The following is a 22,421-nucleotide window of genomic DNA, read 5'->3' as shown; positions in this document are numbered from 1 at the left end:
TGCAGCCAAGCAAAAGAATGCTGCCAGACGCAAGGCACTACACAAACTTCAGGAAGTGGCAAAGTAAAGGAAGAAAAAGGAGTAAAGATGGACTGACTTTGGGGTGGGGAACTGAAGATGGATTGGGAACTGAATTAATAAATAATAGTAATTAATAAATGTTCTGTTTTGTTGAAACTGTTGTCTGACTGATATTTTGTGTGTGGTGGTGGTGGTGGTGGGGGGGGGGTCCGCGTCGCCGCGCTACCTCACTCTTTTTTGACCATGGTTGTGTTTGCATCCCTGTCAGAAGAAAACCTTTCCTGCGTCCTAGCCACAAAATTCAGCGTCTGAAGTTTGCAAATGAACATCTAAATAAGCCTGATGCATTTTGGAAACAAGTCCTGTGAACTGATGAAATCAAAATAGAACTTTTTGGCCACAATGTGCAAAGGTATGTTTGGAGAAAAAAGGGTGCCAAATTCCAGGAAAAGAACACCTCTCCAACTCTGAAGCATGGGTGTAGATCGATCATGCTTTGGGGTTGTGTTGCAGCCAGTGGCACAGGGCACATTTCACTGGTCGAGGGAAGCATGGATTCGAATAAATACCAGCAAATTCTGGAAGCAAACATCACACCATCTGTAAAAAGGTTGAAGTTAAAAAGAGGACGGGTCCTGCAATAAGACGATGATCCAAAACACACCTCAAAATCTACAGTGGAATACCTCAAGAGGCCCAAGCTGAAGGTTTTGCCCGGGCCCTCACAGTCCCCTGACCTAAACATCATTGAAAATCTGTGGATAGATCTCAAAAGAGCAGCGCATGCAAGACAGCCCAAGAAACTTGTAGAACTGGAAGCCTTTTGCAAGGACGAATGTGTGAAAATCCCCCAGGTAAGAACTGAAAGATTATTAGCCGGCTACAAAAAGTGTTTACAAGCTGTGATACTTGCCAAAGCGGGTGTTACTGGGTACTAACCATGCAGGGTGCCCAAACTTTTGCTTTGGGCACCTTTTCCTTTTTTGTCATTTTGAAAATGTAAAAGATGAAAATAAAATAAATTGTTTCTGCTTAAAATATAAAGGGAATGAGTCATCTTTAACTTCATGCCTTTTGGAGATCAGTTCATCTTCAACTTGATTAACTGTTCACAGTAACAGCAATTTTGACCGGGGTGCCCAAACTTTTGCATATTACCGTGTGTATATATATAAAATTTCACGTATTAACACGCCGTATCCCATTTTCTTGTTATAGCAAGGTAATTTCACGTTCTTAACACGTCATTTTCACATTTTAACAAGACATTGTCATGTTATTATGACACCGATACTTATGTTATAACGGGAGAGTTTTCTGAGAATAATGTATTATTTGTCTTGTAGAAAAGCGTTCACATCACACATCAACGATTACACACTTCGCTTCTTAAAATCCGTGTATTGGGCATGTCTAAGAAATACAGAAACGAGCACGTTAATTTCTAGATGTAAACTATACACAACACAGCTGTGCTTCTAGTAAATGAATCAATAGAGGGTTTTTTCTCGAAAAATTTAGTATGAGGGCGCTCACCATGGTGCCGGTTGTCCCCCCCCGCCCGCCCTGCCGTGCGAAGCCTTTGAAAAATTGAGGTTACAATGGGACATTCTGAGGCTATCTGAGAGGGAAATTGTAACAAATTGTCTGTCAACACTGAAAAAGAAAGAAGTAATCTTCTTCTGCCCCGGACAGTCTTTGGCTTTCTTCCGTTTCGTGCCGCGGGATGACATCTTTAAATGCCCAAGTGTCAACAAAAACAACTCGCGAACTACTTCTGTCAAAAGCTCCTGCGCCGGTGGGTGAAAGGTCATTCAGCCTTGAGAAATCTCGCTCTACAAGTCAGCTGACCTTGTATGGAGCTCATGTCAAATCTCGCGAGAGCAGCCGTGACAACTAAACAACATGGCGCCTCAGTCTGGAAAACGCCAATTCGGATTGTTTTTGCACCGCCTGGCGGTGTATCTACTATGATTGGAATATTTTTGGAGTAATTATAACGTATTTGATGATCAGACACATTGTCACGTAGTGTTGCTGGGATGTTTTCAGGGAGAAAAGATCATTTTGAGAAAGACTGCATGTTGTGCAGTAGCATATAAGTGCACAGCCTAAGTGTGACTTGGGGTTCAATCTGCATTTCGGTAAGGGGGCGCACACCGAGAGTAAGAGGGCGCAGCGCCCCTGTTCCCCGGTTTAGACGAAAGCCTGCAATACCTCTTGACCAATCCGAGTCGAGAATCCAGCAGCCTAAAACAAACACGATTCATAACAAACGTTTTGGGGCTTTTTTTAGCTGTACAGATGTTAATGCTGACCACCTCTGCTTGATTGCTTGCTCCCAGGCCCACTGGTATAACGTACGGTACAGAGGAAGTGCGTATCCCCCGGAGATTGTGCGTCGGGATGACCTTGTGGAAAGACCAGTGAGTGGCCGTATGATAGAAATTCTACCTTCTCGTCATTCACCATGACCCGTATAAAGCTGTATGTAATTCTCTGTACCTGGACGTGTTTGTTTACAGGATCCTGTTGTCTTGGCGTTCGATATCGAGACCACCAAACTCCCTCTGAAGTTCCCCGACGCAGAAACAGACCAGATCATGATGATCTCGTACATGATTGATGGGCAGGTCAGTGATGTCACTGCTAACCTTAAGACATCGTGGTTGTAGAATATGACCTTGTTTTTGAGCAGTGTCTCTTTCTGTCTCTCTCTCAGGGTTTCCTCATCACCAACAGAGAGATTGTCTCTGAGGACATCGAGGATTTCGAGTTCACCCCTAAGCCGGAGTACGAGGGCCCTTTCACTGTGTTTAACGAGCCTGATGAGGTGAGTGAGAGTGAGACGCTTACTGTAGAGCCTTCCGTGTTCGTCTGGAGTTCAGACGTAAAGGAGACACGCAGAACCTTTATTTTTAAATACATTTCTGAGTGGATAGTATCTCCATCCTTGACTCTTGTATGCTGCGTAAATGGAAATTTAAAAAATATATATATTTGAGAGTTAAAATCGACCGCAAAGTTGGCATTCGAGCTGTCCCGCTGAGCCAGCCAGCCCTGAGTGCGTGACGTCACAGCGGGAACCGGTTTTAAGGCCGAGGCCTTTTACAGCTATAGACCAAAGTCATATAAATAAAAATTTACGGTGAAAGTAAGAAATACCGTTACCGATTTGCTCAACTAAGGCCGAATCCCATTTCACCCCTTGGACCAACCCCTTGGCCCTTCCCCTCCATTTTGCGCGTTCACGTGAAGGGGTAGGGGTATCCCAATCCCAGTTAACGCGGAGGGGTAGGGGAAGGGGTAGGGCTTCTGTACCCCTCCAAACGGAGATTTTCCTGGAGCTGACTCCGAACGAAGGGGTTTGAGTGATTTCCCACAATGCCATGCGGATTTCAGCGAGATTTCATGCGGATTTCAGAAAGATGGCGGTTCCCGCGGCGAAAGATTGTCATAAATGTATTTTCTCCATTATTTACGTGTTTTAAGTTGTTATCCAGAGGAAACACGCCGCTTGATTCGCTTTCGAGCTGAGAATGAGCAGCGATTTCTGAAATCCAAGCTGCTGCTAAAAAGCTTTGGGAGTGAGTATTGTTTTCGGTTGCTTGACTGCGTACGTTTTGTTCTGTTATTCTCGCTTTTATTGTTTACATGAGTGTTCTGACACCTCATTCTGTCGGATGTGGTGCACGAAGCGCCAAAGATATCCCATTCAGTGGTGTTAGTTAACAAATCACACCCTGCCAGCAGAGATTTCTGGTTCTGGCTCTGACTAGCGGCTGGTCGCAGCCAATGACGCATTTGGTCGCGTTTTGCTAACGTAAACGCTGACGGAGGTACGCGATGACGTATGCGATCGTTGAAGGGCTATCCCAATACGTAGGGGTTGAATTTCAAGCCCTATCCCTTGTAGCTCAGTTTCAAGGGGAAGGGCCAAGGGGAAGGGGGAGGGGAAGGGGTAGAAATTAGAATTGGGATTGGGCCTCAGACTGATTTGACTTCATTGATTGTGGGTTGACTCTCATTAAAACAGGATGGGTGTTATAACTTATGCAACAGACACGTACATGCATGCATTTTCACTGATAAAACGTAAAAGGCAGGGATGTGATTTTTCCGCGAATTCGCGGAATTCCGCTTTTTTCACCTCAAAATTTGAAAAAAAAATTTTTTTCCGATTTTTCGCTCAAAAATCCGCATTCGTATCCTATTCATTCCGACTTTCAGTACTTCCGTCATTGAGATGATACGAGGTACGTGATTGGCCCATCGCTCTGTAACAACCAATGAACGCCCTTGTTAGATAGCTGTACGTAAGCTCGCTTCAAACAAAGAGTTGAAAGATGCAACGATTAATATCCCTTGAGATCACACCTCAGCCCGGTAGATGGCGGTAATACACATCGATTGTTAACCGCCAATAAATCGACAGAAGAAGAAAAAGAAGTGTTGAAAGATGGCAGCCTCCGTGATCGAGCGTAAAGATGCAAATCGAGTTAAAGAAATCGACAGAATAGTGAAAAACAAGTTCCGCTGGGAATGGTTGGAGAAAGAGGTTGCTACAGACGTTGGACATAAGACTGTGAGACATCTGTTCAGCGATTTCGTTCTTTGGGGGGAGGGCAGAGGTCTCTGGCTGTCAAGTTTGGGGATGTTGGGACCTCCCCTGCCCGAGCTACGAGCGTGCAAAGTCGGGCTGGAGCCCGGGATAGAAACGAAACCTATGAGTGAACACAGTAGTTGTGAATATCCTTAAGTGAGTGAACACTGTGGAGTTATGATTATCCTTTGGTGAGTGAACACTATAGAGTTATGTATATGAAGTTGACATTGCTAGAGTAGAAACTGCAGAAAAAAAGTGACTGATGTGCTGGAACTGGACATGGATGCTAGCAGTTTCTTTGAGAGTTCCTGAAGACCTGTGGATGAATTCTTATGTTGCATCATGTTTGTTTGAAAAGGCACATTTAGGTATGTTCAACTTCTACAGTAATTGAAAGTATAAATTTTGTTTTTCCTTATACAATTTTCTATTTATTCTAATGCAGATGATTTAATTTAGAATGACATTTTTAGGTTTCATGTTTTGGCTTTTTGTCAGTTAAGAATCATTGAATTTACTATAGGGGCTCAGAGTTGCATGTTGACCATTAAATTGGCTTGAATTTGTTAATCATGACAAGTTTTTTTTTCTTGTGTGTTTGCTTGCCATTTTAGTACAATTTTTAAGTCAGAAACCCCCAGAACCCAGGAGCTTCGGGGGGCTTCGCCCCCCTTGTCCCCCCACCAGGGCGCTGCTCTGGACCAGCTGGGGGCCTGTGGCCCCCAGACCCCCGGCAAAAATTTTCAGATAATTTCACCAGCCCCAAATCACATCCCTGAAAAGGCTAATTAAATAATCAGATGAACGGAGACAATCGCATTCTGAAGCAAATTAAATAATCTTATACCGGTAACTTAAATACACAATACAAGTTACATGTATTAATCTAAATGCAGGTAAACAACGTGTTGTTTTTGTTGTTTTGTATCCAAATGAGAGTCGGCGCTTACCCGTCTGTGTTCTCGCTTCTGGAAGGCCGATTGTTTTGAAACAATCTGACTTTCAGTTGTTCGTTCAGTTCTCCGTTCGTTCGCTTCTTCCACGTAAGGGCGAGATGGCAGCAATATCCAGTGGAGAAATCAGACGGCTGCTCCGCTCATTCTCCATTTTCTCCATACCGAGTACTCCGCCATTACTGCTCGGCTCAGGCAGTTACTAAAACCCGGGACGGAATGGAATGTCACCGGTTTTAGCAACAGATGCGGGGAGGTCACTGCCCGAGCGATAATATGTCACGTCCCGTTCCGTCCCGGGTTTTACCAACAACCCTCAGCTCACACTCCGGGAGAACTGGTGCAACTGAACTTACTTTCCTTTTAAATAAAATACATGCTTTCCTTTTCTTGTAGTTTTGTTGGTACTGCACCCTCTTTCAATCCAGGCTTATAGCCAACGCTCCTCAACAGATCAGAGGTCTCGTACGAGTCTTCAGTAAAATGTCCAGAGCAGAGGAGAGACCACTTCGTAGGCGCCCAATGTGCCCGTGAACAACTCGCAAAACGCGACCAAATCTTTGCAGTTTGAACATTCTTGGGCCATGAATGCAACGCAAATCCACCTTCTGTTGTGTTGCTGCACCGGCCAGCAACACATCTACGTGGCACGGCGGTAAATTAGCTCAAAATGGAGGCTCGGAGTTGCAGTCAGCTCTGTGTTTTAGTATAGCGGAAATGGCGATGAGACCGACAGACTTCCTGCTGTGACGTTATGGACGTCAAGGTCGTTCACTCAGACCGCTACTTATATGAATCACTTTAGTCATAAAAATTACTATATTAGATATATTGTTAACGCTTAAAACTATTCCTGTGCCATTCTTGAGGTCTCAAGGCATTTATCAACAAAAAGTGAGGCCATGGTTCTGCGTATATGCTTTAAGGAGATTTTTTTTTTTTTTTTTAATATACTGTATATACACGATTTGATCTGAATTGTTAATTCTGCTTGCAGGCTGCTCTGATTCAGCGATGGTTCGAACACATCCACGAGACCAAACCCAACATTTTTGTCACCTATAACGGGGACTTCTTCGACTGGTGAGTCCGAAAGGAAAACGACAAAATCACACTGTTTGCCGTAAATCAGTGCAGCAAGGACATTTTGGTATTGATCACAAAATGCGCTGTTGTAGGTCTGTGTGTTGATTTCCCCGCCCTCGCACTTATACCTCACATGATCAGGAAACAGGTCTCGACTCATCCTGTCTCTGATTGGCTTATTTAAATCTACAGTGGGACCTAAAGGTTGCTGGTTCAATTCCCTGGACCATCAGGAACAGCTCAAGTGCCCTTGAGCAAGGCACCTAACCCCGAACTGCTCTGGGCTGTGCTAATGTGTTTGTTTGTTTGTTTGTTTGTTTGTTTGTTTGTTTGTTTGTTTGTTTGTTTGTTTGTTCACTGCTTCAGATGGGTTAAAGCACAGCCTAATTTCCCCTTTGTATGTTTTTTCTTTAAATAAAGTATACAAAAAAAAAAGAAATAATTTTCCAGATGGGCTGAGAAACAGTCTGGTTAATTTGTTTTCACACTGAAATATTTGACTGATTCCAAAATGTCCTCGTGCACCGACCCGGAGTTTCTGACCTCTCTTAATGAGAAGTGGCGTACGCTGTTTCCCATCAGGCCGTTTGTCGAGACTCGGGCAGCTCACCACAACCTCAACATGTACCAGGAGATCGGTTTTCAGAAGGACAGCCAGGGCGAGTACAAGTCCAGCCAGTCGATTCACATGGACTGCCTCAGGTAGGAGCCAAAGAACCCATTCACGACTGCTGGATAAACACACACACACACACACACACACACGTCGCTTTATCACATTCTATACCGCAGCGTGACTCTTCTCTCGAGTTGGAATCTAATTATTCAGAGCATGTGCATTTTTTTTTTTTGGTACAACACGACTTGGACAGTAGTTCAGGCTGTCATGTGAACGACAGGTTTATGTTCATGTGCCTGTGGTAATGTTAATGTTACTGTTTCTATAGTAACAGCACATTCACAGGGACACCCGGCGCGCCACAAAAATGTATAATCTTTGAAGGGTTCTTATTTATTTTAATTTAATATTTATTGATTGGTTTGTTAGGAGACATTTTATTAACATCTGCCAGAGAGAGAGAGTGAGAGAGAAGAGGAGAGAGGGCAAGAGAGAGAGAGAGAGGGTGAGAGAGAGAGAGAGAGAGAGGGCAAGAGAGAAAGAGAGAGAGAAAGAGAGGGTGGGAGAGATAAAGGGAGAGAAGGAGAGGAGGGGGGAGAGAAAGAGGGGCAGGGAGGGAGGGCGGGAGTAAAAAAGGGAGAGAAGGAGGGAGAGAGGGGGAGAGAAAGAAAAAGGGAGGGAGGGAAAGAGAGGGAGGGCGGGTGGGAGAAAGAGAGAGAGAGAGAGAGAAGGCAAGAGAGAAAGAGGGTGGGAGAGAAAGAAAAAGGGAGGGAGGGCGAGGGAGAGAAAGAAAGAGAGGGAGGGAGGGAGAAAGAGAGAAGGCAAGAGAGAAAGAGAGGGTGGGAGAAAAAAGGGAGAGAAGGAGGGGGGAGAGAAAGGGGGAGGGAGGGCAGGAGTGAAAAAGGGAGAGAGGGGGAGAGAAAGAAAAAGGGAGGGAGGGCGAGGGAGAAAAAGGGAGGGAGGGCGAGGGGGAGAAAAAGGGAGGGAGGGCGAGGGAGAGAAAGGGAGGGAGGGAAAGGGAGAAAGGGAGGGAGGGCAAGGGAGAGGAAGGGAGGGAGAAAGAGATGGAGGGAGGGAGAGAGAGAAGACAAGAGAGAAAAAGAGAGAGGGGACGAGCAAAGGAGAGAGAGGAGGGAGAGAGAAAGGGAGAGGGAGGAAGAGAGAGAGAGAGGGCGAGAGAGAGAAAAAGAGAGAGAGGGTGAGAGAGAGAAGGAGAGAGAAAAAGAGAGAGAGGGCTAGCACAAGAGAGTGAGAGAAAGAGGGCGAGAGAGAGAGAGATTATGGAGATGTGGGTGAGGGAACAGCTGGCCATCTGCCGTTGTTTGAATGCAACTAATAACAAGAACCGATTTGGACGTTCCACAACATTAAATCTAACTTTAAATGTGCAGTGTGTGTGTGTTTCATTAATAAATTAAACCTTGTGGTTGTCGGAAATTCGCTGTGGTATCAGCAGGATAATAGCGTGTGTTTATCCCGTAATAATCCCACCATATCACACCACGCTGGCGGGGATGAGTTCATAATCCACATAGTGTCCTGTGATGTTTCTTACTTGCTGATATTTGTAATGTTCTGTAGAAATCTACTTTATCTTTCCCTCCGCTGTTGTGTCTTCACGCTGCACTGACGTCCTGCTGTCTCTGATTGGTTCAGGTGGGTGAAGAGAGACAGCTACCTGCCTGTCGGAAGCCACAATCTGAAAGCAGCAGCCAAGGCCAAACTGGGTTACGACCCTGTGGAGTTGGACCCTGAAGAGATGTGCCGCATGGCCACCGAGGAGCCGCAGGTCAAGCGTTACATCGCAGTGTTACACACGTCTCGTTTATATGATTTATACTCGCGTAGGAATTTAGTTGTGAGAACAGACTGAAAATGAACGAGGAGTGGATTTTAAAATGTTGATAGTAATGAAAAAAGGGTTTCCTGTGTTCTAACTGTATCTGCGGGTTTCCTCTGGGTTCTCCGGGTTTCCTCCTACTCGTCAATCCTGTCCGGGTGGTTGAGTGCTCTAAAGACGCAGGGTGTCCCGTCATGGCCTCCTATCCTTACCTAACTAGCTGCTCCTTACCTGCTAGCTAATAACTTATTTGTAGTGTTTTGTTAGCTAACTTTATATAGCGTGTCGGAAAAGATGACTCGCATTCCTTTTTTTAAATGTCGTATATCCTCCATTTTCTTTTGCCGCTTGAGGGGGTTCTGACATTGCAAACTGTTGTTTGAATCAAATCGTTTAAATTGTTTTTGAGTGCGTGTGAGGAGAGCGCAGCTTCAGCAGGGGATGTTTCTGCATGGTCCTAGTGCCTGCAAGCTCTCGGGGTTTTTTGAGTAGGCGCTCTTTCTGCGTGGTCCTAATGCCTGCAATCCTGTTTTGGTTTGGTTTTTAAAATTTTTTCATTTTATTATACCCCCGCTCGGGGAGTGTACTGGTTCATCTCTGTCCGTATCTCCGTCCATCCGAAACACCCTTTTTCTCAGCAACTAGAAATCATAGCCACTTGGTACCAAACTTCAGCTTGGGGTTCTATACCGTGTAAACCGTTTTCAGGTCTGTCGCACATCGACTTCCTGTTTACTGACAATGTATTTACGAAACATATAGCATGGATTTTGACGCTATTTCAAGAAGTAAAATGACAGTTTCCCAGGATGCTGTTTGAAATCCCTGTGGAGAGACACTGCTCTTTACTTACTTGTTTCAGGGTTCATTATTTCTTGAAGTCAGCATTCATAATAAGAGTCCTATTCCTTCGATTGCTTGCATTCTGATATAAGCGAGAGCAGCGTGGAGGAATACGTAAGTGAGCAGTAGCTCATGATTGATCTTGTGGTTTGTTTTTTTTTTTTTAATTTTATTTCTCCCGAGACCTTAAAATGGGTGTGGTGGGGGATTTTCAGGGGCTTGCGGGGTCTTCCTTTTCCCCTCCGCCATAACATAATGGTAGGGGAAACACTGCAGTGTGCGTTCTTCTCTCTGTCTGAAATCGCTCACTTGTTCCGTATTCCCTATATGGGGAATTACTATATAGAGGACTATACAGTGAGCTCATTGGTAAAATGAAAAAAAACGCTTTCGGACACGACTTCGTCGCGCTGGTATTTACGTCATTACTGTCGCACAATTAAAACGTGCCAGATCACCCGGCTGGTGGGTTTTCCAAATAATAAACACATGCATGTGTTTTTGTGATAAATCCATATTATACTGAGCGCATTTCCAACATTAATCAGTACAGAGTACCTGCAGCTTTCAGTTCTTTTAAATCGACGCTGAATACTTTTTCTTCTTTGCCGCTGCCTTTTATTAAATCAAATTTGAGGCTTTTAATTTGATTTCTTTCAGCGCGACCGCAATGCATGATGGGATATATTGCTTCGTGACCATCGGTTGTACACTACTTTTCGTGATGCATTGTGGGATACTTTGAGTGTACTATATACAGGGGCTTCAAAGTTTGGGAGAATAGCAGGGTACAAATAATTTACAGCAGGGTGCAAAATGGTAAAATGTCTGCCAGCGGCAGACATAATGCACGCAAAGCGTGCAGGGGGGGGTTCAAAAGGGGGTGCGCCCCCCTTTGGGCACGGAAAATTTTATGAAATGCACTGAGAAATGGTGGCCTCTGGTAACTTTTAACAGTGAAAATAAAGGGTAATCAATACTATTTGGAAACTTGAAATATGAACCCATACCTCAGTCATTTTATCAAATTTCAGAAATATTTGCAAACAAACACATAAAAAGTAGTCCGATTGAAATCCACATATGGATGATATAATAATTTTAAGTCTGATGTGCACTTTGACTAAGCTAAGGTGACAAGTTTCTCCAGATTCTCGAATACTATTGAAGAATATGGTGAAATCTTGAATACAGATGAAGAACAACAAAACTTCAATTATAATCAAAATGTTTATTTTTTGGCAGTCAATAAACTGTTACATAAAATGCAGCTACATGTACTTCATCAGCTGACTTCATCGTTATTAAAAAACAGCAGCTAGCAGCACTCATTGACCGTCTCAGCATTTCTATTGAAAATCACTTTTATCCAAATCTCATCAACCTAATCATGTAGGGGCCTACTGAATAGAAATTATATAAATCTAGTTATTTAGTGCGGGTTAGGCACAACAAATTTAATATATATATATATATATATATATATATATATATATATATATATATATATAAAATAGAGAGAGAGATGCAAGTATGAATTTTTCATGGGGCGGGATGGTTTGGAACAAGTCATCTAAAATTGGGATAACATTTACCTGGGACGGGTATTTGAGGCGGGTCGTCTAGCTTAAAGTGCCATTCCACCATTGGATGTATTCTTTGGCATAAAATACAATATATTTTATGACAACATGACTAGACAGAGAAATCTTTTAGCTTCAAAATGATATATCAAACATAATTTTTTGACAACGACAAGTATATTAATTTTGCGACCAAAGTCACCTACCCTTTTAATTTCCGCGCGGTAGTGAAACGTGATGTCATCGGCAGGTTCCCCTTCTTGTGTACCACGTGTCGGTCTATTTTTAGACCAGGAAACCCCCAAAGTGAGAGAGTCATTTCTCCTCGTATATGGGGGCCAAAAAAATAGCGAAAAATTGAGTTAATCTTTCAGTTAGCTAGATTTATTGGTATTAGCTAGATTTATTGGTATTATTTTTATCGCGTTCTATCCGCCATTGCTGATAATATGTGCCACGTCACACGTCACGTGGTACACAAGAAGGGGAACCTGCCGATGACATCACGCGCGGAAATTAAAAGGGTAGGTGACTTTGGTCGCAAAATTAATATACTTGTCGTTGTCAAATTATGTTTGATATATCATTTTGAAGCTAAAAGATTTCTCTGTCTAGTGATACCATTTATATATGTTGTCAAAATATATTGTATTTTATGCCAAAGAATACATCCAATGCTGGAATGGCACTTTAAGCTTGATTAGCGTTGTTACGCACGCAGTTTGTTTTTTTCGAGCAGCTGTCAAACGCAGAGTCAACTTTACGATCTGCGATTATAATGTCTTAAGCAAGGCTGAGAAACGGTGGACTAAGACGTATTTATTTTTCTATATCAACACAATGACAGAATAAATTTGCGTTCAAAACGTACTTACCTTTCCCTCTAGACCTTTTTAGCCACGCATCCAGCATGGAGCCGCTTGCAACTCTCTTCGTCGCCATTTGTGAGTCACATGATGGTATGAACCATTCACAGTCCATGGAACACTCTAAGCCAATCAGAGTACGGCTTACACATGGCACAAGGGGCAGTAATGGCTGCACTCATGTCGAGGATGTAAACAAAGTTGACGCGGCAACGGACATACATGACATAGTGGATGTAATTTACGTTCACAACTTTTTTTGCCGTCAGAAATATTTAATATTAAATTTTGTGACTTGACTGACAGTAGCCGGCGGCATAACAAGCCACAGACGGCGATTTGCCGCCGGTGACCGGCTACTTTTGAGACCACAGTGTATACAGTGGGGCAAAAAAGTATTTAGTCAGCCACCAATTGTGCAAGTTCTCCCACTTAAAAAGATGAGAGAGGCCTGTAATTTCCATCATAGGTACACTTCAACTATGAGAGACAGAATGGGGGGAAAGAATCCAGGAAATCACATTGTAGGATTTTTAATGAATTAATTGGTAAATTCCTCGGCAAAATAAGTATTTGGTCACCTACAAACAAGCAAGATTTCTGGCTCTCACAGACCTGGAACAACTTCTTTAAGAGGCTCCTCTGTCCTCCACTCGTTACCTGTATTAATGGCACCTGTTTGAACTCGTTATCAGTATAAAAGACACCTGTCCACAACCTCAAACAGTCACACTCCAAACTCCACTATGGCCAAGACCAAAGAGCTGTCAAAGGACACCAGAAACAAAATTGTAGACCTGCACCAGGCTGGGAAGACTGAATCTGCAATAGGTAAGCAGCTTGGTGTGAAGAAACCAAAATAGAACTTTTTGGTAAAAACTCAACTTGTCGTGTTTGGAGGAGAAAGAATGCTGAGTTGCATCCAAAGAACACCATACCTACTGTGAAGCATGGGGGTGGAAACATCATGCTTTGGGGCTGTTTTTCTGCAAAGGGACCAGGACGACTGATCCGTGTAAAGGAAAGAATGAATGGGGCCATGTATCGTGAGATTTTGAGTGAAAACCTCCTTCCATCAGCAAGGGCATTGAAGATGAAACGTGGCTGGGTCTTTCAGCATGACAGTGATCCCAAACACACCGCCCGGGCAACGAAGGAGTGGCTTCGTAAGAAGCATTCCAAGGTCCTGGAGTGGCCTAGCCAGTCTCCAGATCTCAACCCCATAGAAAATCTTTGGAGGGAGTTGAAATTCCGTGTTGCCCAGCGACAGCCCCAAAACATCACTGCTCTAGAGGAGATCTGCATGGAGGAATGGGCCAAAATACCAGCAACAGTGTGTGAAAACCTTGTGAAGACTTACAGAAAACGTTTGACCTCTGTCATTGCCAACAAAGGGTATATAACAAAGTATTGAGATGAACTTTTGTTATTGACCAAATACTTATTTTCCACCATAATTTGCAAATAAATTCTTTAAAAATCAGACAATGTGATTTTCTGGATTTTTTTTCTCATTCTGTCTCTCATAGTTGAAGTGTACCTATGATGAAAATTACAGGCCTCTCTCATCTTTTTAAGTGGGAGAACTTGCACAATTGGTGACTGAATAAATACTTTTTTGCCCCACTGTATATAGGGTGTAAATAATCCTCACTAAGGTTTCGGACAGCACTACAAAACGGCGTCCTCGCTATATAGTGAGTAGGGAGCGATTTCGGACACAGGGCTTGTTTCTTCTCTCGTGTGTTCTCAGGGATGAAGCTTTTACTGATGAAGAGCAAGTAAACAAATAATGAGCACACGCTTAACAATAAACCCACACTGTGATTGATGATGATTTGTGTTGATCCTGAAGCCTGAATTTGTGCAGGTTGAGAAATAAAACAGCACGAAGACTGTGTTAGTTGAGATCGAGAGCGCTTGCTGAGTGACATCATGGGTCTTTAAATGTAGAGTTGAATTTCCTTTTTAAAACTGACTTACAGCACAGACAGGTAAGAACCCTTTTGTTGAATTTATGAAAGGGATTGCGTTGTAAATTAACGTTCTGAGTGATTGAGAGAGCCTCAAACCACCCAGACAGCCATGATCTACAGTGGCATGCAAAAGTTTGGGCACCCTTGCTGAAAACGTCTGTTACTGTGAATAGTTAAGCGAGCAGAAGATGAACTGATCACCAAAAGGCATAAAGGTAAAGACGAGACATTTCTTTTCAGCGTTTTCTGCAAGATTTGTGTATTATTTTTGTTTTGTACAATTGGAGAGTGAAAAAAAAGAAAAGGAACACCATGCGAAAGTTTGGGCGCCCCAATACATTTGCAGTGTTTTCCCCAGAAAAAAATTAAAGCCCTAAATTCTGGCATGATGAAACACAGACAATTGAGCGCCAATGGCGCGAAGCGAAACTAGGGAGGTCCGGGAGCATGCCCCCCCGGAAAATTTTTTGAAAATAGATGCTCTCGGGTGCATTTTCAGGGTCTCCGAGAGGTTTGACATCCATGATTATAGGATAGATTTTAACAGTGCTTCAATAATTTCTGACCTCAATAGTATTAATGTATACACATTTGAAATTTCACCTTAAAGTTCAACATGCAAGTTAAACTGTTTTGTTATAGATTACTGAGGTATATGATAGATTTGAAAATCTATGGGGATACCTTAAAGGAACAGTCCACCGTACTTCCATAATGAAATATGTTGTTCTCTGAATTGAGACGAGCTGCTCCGTACCTCTCCGAGCTTTGCGCGACCTCCCAGTCAGTCAGACGCGCTGTCACTCCTGTTAGCAATGTAGCTTGGCTCAGCATGGCCAATGGTATTTTTTGGGGCTGTAGTTAGATGCGACCAAACTCTTCCGCGTTTTTCCTGTTTACATAGATTTATATGACCAGTGACATGAAGCAAGTTCAGTTACACAAATTGAAACGTGGCGATTTTCTATGCTATGGAAAGTCTGCACTATAATGACAGGCGTACTAACACCTTCTGCACGCTTCGACAGCGCATTGATACCTTCACTCACGCCACACACGCCTGTCATTATAGTGCGGACTTTCCATAGCATAGAAAATCGCCACGTTTCAATTTGTGTAACTGAACTTTGTTTCATGTCACTGGTCATATAAACCTATGTAAACAGGAAAAACGTGGAAGAGTTTGGTCGCATCTAACTACAGCCCCAAAAAATACCATTGGCCATACTGAGCCTAGCTACATTGCTAACAGGAGTGACAGCGCGTCTGACTGACTGGGAGGTCGCACAAAGCTCGGAGAGGTACGGAGCAGCTCGTCTCAATTCAGAGAAGAACATATTTCATTATGGAAGTACGGTGGACTGTTCCTTTAATTACCTATGATCAAGTAGTGTTGTAACAAAAATGTGTGTGAAAATATGACCAGTGGTTTGCTCCATCTTATGCAATCCAATGAAGAGAATCGATCATCATGACCTCCTGTTGATCACAAAGGGATCTGAACCTAAGACCTGCCACCTTAAAATAAGTTGCTGTATTACTATAACTGTAATGATTTAGAATGTTTCTGATGCAATTACCGTAATATATGTATAACTAAGATGCACTGAAAAGAAAAGTAAGGCAGCTGCAGATTATAAAGTTTAAATTTTGGCACTTTATTAAATGGACTAGATTAAGATTAAAACATATTTAAAGTAAAAGAAAACTTAATTCATACATTTAAGTTTGCAGAAAGATTATGTACTTATAAAAACATTCATGAAGAGAATATGTTAATAAGTGTCAAATGTAGCATAATTTTGAATAATAATGATGAGCGTATTTGGCAGTGTGATGTCACTGTGAGCCTTTAACGAAAGAATAATCCGGAGCCTTCTTTTGTTAAATGGATCCCAGTGACATCGCACTGCCAAAACTGCTTATGATCATTATTTGAAATGATGCTATTGAGGTATTTCACCTGACGTCACAGGGTCACGTGACGCCCCGGTGTCCGCCATTTTGAAGGTCAAGCTAGCTAATGTCAACAACATAGTAGCTAGTATGTTACTGTAGCAATGTTTACGTTCAGTCATTTGGATGACTGTTAAAACCTTTCAGTCTCAAGTTTTTCCTTTACTGTAATTATGATCCAGCAGCTATTTACACCGGATCCAGTGTAAATAGCTGCCGGAGCGCGCTCCGGCTTGCTCCCCCTCAAATTAAGCAGCGCGCTCCGGCTTGCTCCCGGAGTGCTCCGGCCGAGGTTCCAGAGCGCGCTGCTTAATTTGAGGGGGAGCAAGCCGGAGCACGCTCCGGCAGCTATTTACACTGGATCCGGTGTAAATAGCTGTCGGATCATAATTACAGTAAACTAGTAAATACAGTAAAGGAAAAACTTGAGAGGGAAAGGTTTTAACAGTCATCCAAATGACTGAACGTAAACATTGCTACAGTAACATACCAGCTATGATGTTGTTGACATTAGCTAGTGCTAACAGCTAGCTGCTAGTACACTGCTACAACACAGACACCGACCCTAATAATACAGTTCTTGGTCATTGCCTGGTAACAGCAAATTTATAACGGGCCATGTCTCAACAGACTAAGCAGTTATTTCAATGACATTTAATAACATTTTGTTTATCCTGAGGACCGAAAGTAAATGAAAATGTGAACAAACCTTAGCTGTAATAAGATGGCGACCACCGGCTCCAGGGACGACCCGCTGATGTAGGCATGTTACCCAGCCTGACACAAAATATTTGTAGGCATCCAAACTCGTATACGCTTTCAGATCAATACCTGTGTATGGCGATGGGTTTTTAACGACATAGGTATACAGATCATGTGGGCTGAAGTCAGGTAAAGACGAGGGCTTCGTGTACTTCCGTACGTCAGTGAACAATCGTGGTGGAAGCAGGTAAACGTCGTTCTCTAAGCCTGCTAACCTCAATTTTTGCAAATACCTCTCCCTCTGCTCGCCCTGTAAATGCCCTACGTCGCTGGATAGTGAAGGTGTTTTCTGCATCTCGCTCCTTTTTCTTTTATGTTTTTCGTTTGTCGCCTTCCTCGCATTCAAACCGATTCGAGCCGTGACGTCCAAAATAGCAGCCTAACGATGCATCACATGACTTGGTCGTGTGGGTGAAAAACCTCAATATTTGACACATTTGGACAACTTCACTTCGTGAGTGTGTTTATAAGGACATAATCTTTCTGCAAACCCAAACTAATGAATTAAGTTTTCTACTCCTTTAAAGCAGATTAATTCTCCTTGGCTTTTGCTTGGCCCAATGTTGGGCAGCCCTCTCATAGTCCGTCTCGCTGTCGTCCATGCTGATGTGGATTAATTTGTCCAGCGAGTCTTCTCCTAGCTTATTCAAGTCAGTCGGCTTTGTCCGTCTGGTGGGGGACAACATCGGCAGCCAATGAGATCGCTTATAATGAATCGGAAAATTCTGGGATGTTTGACGTTTTCTTTCGATATTTTTATTGGACGGTTTGAAGACGTAATCTTGACGTAGCCAACAGATTACAGTTTATTTACATCATACCACACGAACATATTACTTTGACAGAATCAACACAAACATTAGGAAAAAAAGAGTGCTTGTTTAACACAAATATCAATCAGTATGTAAATGGATCTGTTATTTGCTCTCCTATGTATCTAGTTACTTGCGGGTAGGAAATTTAACGTATCGGTATAAATCTAAACGTATCGGATTTTAACTAAAGCGACTAAGCGTATCGGCAGGCAGAGCAAGAGTATCGGGCCCGATACGCTAAAACGCTTTGGGGAAAACCATGCATTTGAGTTCTCAGGTAACTTTTACCAAGGTTCCAGATCTTAATGAGCTTATTGAGCTGTGGCTTGTTCAAATTCTTCATTAGGAAAGGTCAGATGATGCAGATTTCAAGGCTGTATAAATTCTCTGACTCCTCAAACTTGTTCCTAAAATCAACAGCCATGGGCTCCTCTAAGCAACTCCCTCGCATTCTGAATAATAAAATAATTGACGCTCACAAAGCAGGAGAAGTCTACAAGAACGTAGCAAAGTGTTTTCAGGTAGCTGTTTCCTCAGATCGTAATGTTATTAAGAAATGGCAGTTAACAGAAACAGTGGAGATCAAGGTGAGGTCTGGAAGATGAAGAAAACTTTCTGAAAGAACTGCTCGTTGGATTGCTAGGAAGGCAAATAAAAACCCCTGTCTGACTGCAAAAGACCTTCAGAAAGATTTAGCAGACCCTGGAGTGGTGGTGCACTGTTCTACTATGCAGCGACACCTGAACAAATATGACCTTCATGGAAGAGTCATCAGAAGAAAACCTTTCCTGCGTCTGAGCCACAAAATTCAGCGTCTGATGTTTGCAAATGAACATCTAAATAAGCCTGATGCATTTTAGAAACAAGTCCTGTGGACTGATGAAATCAAACTAGAACTTTTTGGCCACAATGTGCAAAGGTATGTTTGGAGAAAAAAGGGTGCCAAATTCCAGGAAAAGAACACCTCTCCGACTCTGAAGCATGGGTGTGGATCGATCATGCTTTGGGGTTGTGTTGCAGCCAGTGGCACAGGGAACATTTCATTGGTCGAGGGAAGCGTGGATTCGAATAAATACCAGCAAATTCTGGAAGCAAACATCACACCATCTGCAAAAAAGTTGAAGTTAAAAAGAGGACGGGTCCTACAATAAGACGATGATCCAAAACACACCTCAAAATCTACAATGGAATACCTCAAGAGGCCCAAGCTGAAGGTTTTGCCCGGGCCCTCACAGTCCCCTGACCTAAACATCATTGAAAATCTGTGGATAGATCTCAAAAGCACAGCGCATGCAAGACAGCCCAAGAAACTTGTAGAACTGGAAGCCTTTTGCAAGGACGAGTGTGTGAAAATCCCCCAGGTAAGAACTGAAAGATTATTAGCTGGCTACAAAAAGTGTTTACAAGCTGTGATACTTGCCAAAGGGGGTGTTACTGGGTACTAACCATGCAGGGTGCCCAAACTTTTGCTTTGGGCTCTTTTTTCCTTTTTTGTCATTTTGAAAATGTAAAAGATGAAAATAAAAAAATTTGTTTTTGCTTAAAATATAAAGGGAAAGAGTCGTCTTTACCTTTATGCCTTTTGGTGATCAGTTCATCTTCTGCTCACTTAACTATTCACAGTAACAGACATTTTCAGCAAGGGTGCACAAACTTTTGCATGCCACCGTATACTGCTTATCCGTCAGAGTCGCGGAGAATCGGAGCTAGACGGGGTTCACCGTGGGCATGTCGCCGATCTATCTCGGGGTTAACATAGAAACGAGCAACCATTCACACTCCTGTTCACACCTATGGGGAATTCAGAGTAGCCAGTTGACCGAATGTGCAAGTCTTTGGACTGGAGGAGGAAACCAGAGCTCTTGGCGGAAACCCACGTAGGCGTGAGGCGAACGAGAGAAAAATAAATCGCTTTCTTTGTATCCTTTGCTTCCTTCAGACGTTGGCTACGTACTCGGTGTCCGATGCCGTGGCAACCTACTACCTCTACATGAAATACGTTCATCCGTTCATCTTCGCCCTGTGCACCATCATTCCCATGGAGCCTGACGAGGTCTGGAGTTTTTCTACAGTACCTACTACACTCATTACATTATCATACGGCGTTTACAGAGAGAATAATTAACCAGCACTTCCTGTCTGTCGACGTCTCCTTCAGGTGTTGCGTAAGGGTTCAGGGACGTTGTGCGAGGCGTTGTTGATGGTCCAGGCTTTCCACGCCAACATCGTTTTCCCGAATAAGCAGGAGCAGGTGTTCAATAAGCTGACCGACGACGGCCACGTTCTGGACTCGGAGACCTACGTGGGCGGCCATGTCGAGGCTCTGGAGTCCGGAGTGTTCCGCAGTGACATCCCGTGCCGCTTCAAAATGGTAGAAAGGACCTGCTTTAGAATCCACAATTTCCTAAAATGCCTTCGTGTCCTAGGTTTAAACCTAACACCTGTCAAACCGTGTGTGTCCAGAATCCGGCAGCGTTCGACTTCCTGCTGCAGAGGGTGGAGCGGACTCTGCGTCACGCTGTTGAAGAAGAGGAGAAGATCCCACTGGAGCAAGTCACGAACTTTAATGAGGTCAGTCTATGAGGTGTGAAAACTTCCCCGTCAGGATGTTAACTTTTAAGAAGGAAGCAATAAAGCTGAAGCAATTAGAACCGCTGCAGCGCTGATATTAGATGAACTCAACACCTCTCTTTCTCTTCTTGTTTTTCCTCCCAGGTTTGTGATGACATCAGGAAGAAGCTGACCTGTTTGAAAGAAGTGCCGAACAGGATCGAGTGTCCTCTGATTTACCATCTGGACGTCGGGGCCATGTACCCCAACATCATCCTGACCAATAGACTGCAGGTCAGACAGGTTCTCAGCGTGTAACGATTCGCTTCGATTCGTGATATTGCGTTCACAATTTTGATTTTCCAACGATATTTTTGAAAATAAAATTAAATGAAGAAAATTTTATTACCGAAAAAAGCAACATTTATTTTCATATTCTTTATCATTTTAAATATTTCTTCTGTTAATTTTTTTTAAAAAACTTCATTTAAAAAAAAAATAACCAACAATAATTATTTGCCCACATTTTAAAAGTTTGGTAAAATATAAAGCCTTTTAACTAAAACATATATAATTTTTTATTGAAAAAAAGTTAATCATCAGTAGACCTTTTCTTAATCAACTTCTATGAACGTTTGTACTTCCTCTGTATTCTTCGCTCTTTCTTTTCCTTTATCTTTCATCAGTCTGTAAAAAAGAGAGCTCTGATTTCTTACTAAATCTATTTATACAGCCAGTCACACAACAGCTCTTTCCAAATTTTGCAGCATTAGAGCTGTGTTACTTCCGCCTACGGTGAGGTCATGTGCATTGCCGTTATTTAACAGTTATTCCACAAAATCGAGTCGTACATGAGCTGATGTCTGCCGAGGTATGTAGCACCAAGTCGGCTATAATCCATGTACGATGAGATTGAGTGGAATAACTGTTTTATTCTATCCACATTCACTGGATTTCGAGGAACGGAGTATTTTTATTTTTTTGTAAATTTGATAGATAAAAACTTTATACAAAACATCCGACAAAATCATTTCCGCTTAGAATGTAAACAAACCGGTGAAATGACGGGAGCAATTTGTGAAAATGCGATAATAATAATTCTTGAAAAATAAAAAAGATATGTTCTTACCATCAAATACTTTTATTCCATATCTTGTTGCTTCTGTATGTTTTCAAGTAGAGTTTTTATTTCGTCCTCGGTTGGTTCAGTAGCACGCTCTGCCATTTTGTTTCTTTCTACTCACGGTATATGAGCTGATATCCTAGTAATAGATTAGCCAATCAGAGCGCGCGATTGCTCATATCCAGTGAATGCGGATAGAATAATGTATGTTATTAGACAGCCCTCTGCTATCTCAACAACGCAATTACAGTGAGGAAAAATTAAAGGAGAACTGAAGTCATGCTTGCTTTATTTCTTAATTAACGTGTTATTCAGTTACGTTTTCGGTTTTAGTAACCTTATATCGTGACTCGTATTGGCAACTAATTGCAATTAAATATTATACTTATCGGCCTATTCGGTTTTTAGCCGTGTTGAATTTAGTTCGTTTGGTCCACGGCAGGCGTCGCTTATCCGCGCGATCTTCACGAGACTTGTGCGAGACTTCGAAACGTCAAGTGTCAGCGCCACCGTTTTGAAAACTGTTTTCCAAACGAAGTATTGCACAAAAACGAGTTTAAATGACGATTACTGCCTACTTTTTTCAAACTTTCCTGATTGCTATCAAAACAAAAAAAACTTCCGGCTTGATTACGTCAGCATTCGAAAGAGGGCGCGCGCGTCTTTTGACGACGTTGGCAGATGTCGGTCGCTTTGATTTCCGCTGTACGTTTTACTTCCGTCCTATGATGTCTCGCACAGGTCTCGACGAATCTCGTTTATGGCCGTCGCTTTGACATACGGACTGATAGATTACAGAGCATATTTCAAACACTCATAACT

At 42.7% G+C, this 22,421-nt stretch overlaps 1 protein-coding gene across 1 annotated transcript in view; it reads left to right on the top strand.

Annotated features, from left to right (window-relative positions):
* pole (polymerase (DNA directed), epsilon) overlaps positions 1-22,421 on the top strand; it is a 155,198-nt gene that overhangs the window by 12,893 nt on the left and 119,884 nt on the right. Inside the window, exons 8-17 of the mRNA XM_060907428.1 lie at positions 2,367-2,447; positions 2,547-2,654; positions 2,744-2,854; positions 6,578-6,663; positions 7,249-7,368; positions 8,942-9,074; positions 19,866-19,979; positions 20,085-20,297; positions 20,390-20,497; positions 20,642-20,770. Coding sequence (XP_060763411.1) covers positions 2,367-2,447; positions 2,547-2,654; positions 2,744-2,854; positions 6,578-6,663; positions 7,249-7,368; positions 8,942-9,074; positions 19,866-19,979; positions 20,085-20,297; positions 20,390-20,497; positions 20,642-20,770 — 1,203 coding nt within the window. The remainder of the gene's footprint in view (positions 1-2,366; positions 2,448-2,546; positions 2,655-2,743; positions 2,855-6,577; positions 6,664-7,248; positions 7,369-8,941; positions 9,075-19,865; positions 19,980-20,084; positions 20,298-20,389; positions 20,498-20,641; positions 20,771-22,421) is intronic.

This window comes from Neoarius graeffei, chromosome 24 (genome assembly GCF_027579695.1).
Source record: "Neoarius graeffei isolate fNeoGra1 chromosome 24, fNeoGra1.pri, whole genome shotgun sequence".
NCBI lineage: Eukaryota > Metazoa > Chordata > Actinopteri > Siluriformes > Ariidae > Neoarius > Neoarius graeffei.
The sequence above is the reverse complement of the archived record's forward strand: the minus strand, read 5'-3'. Positions and strand labels throughout refer to the sequence as shown.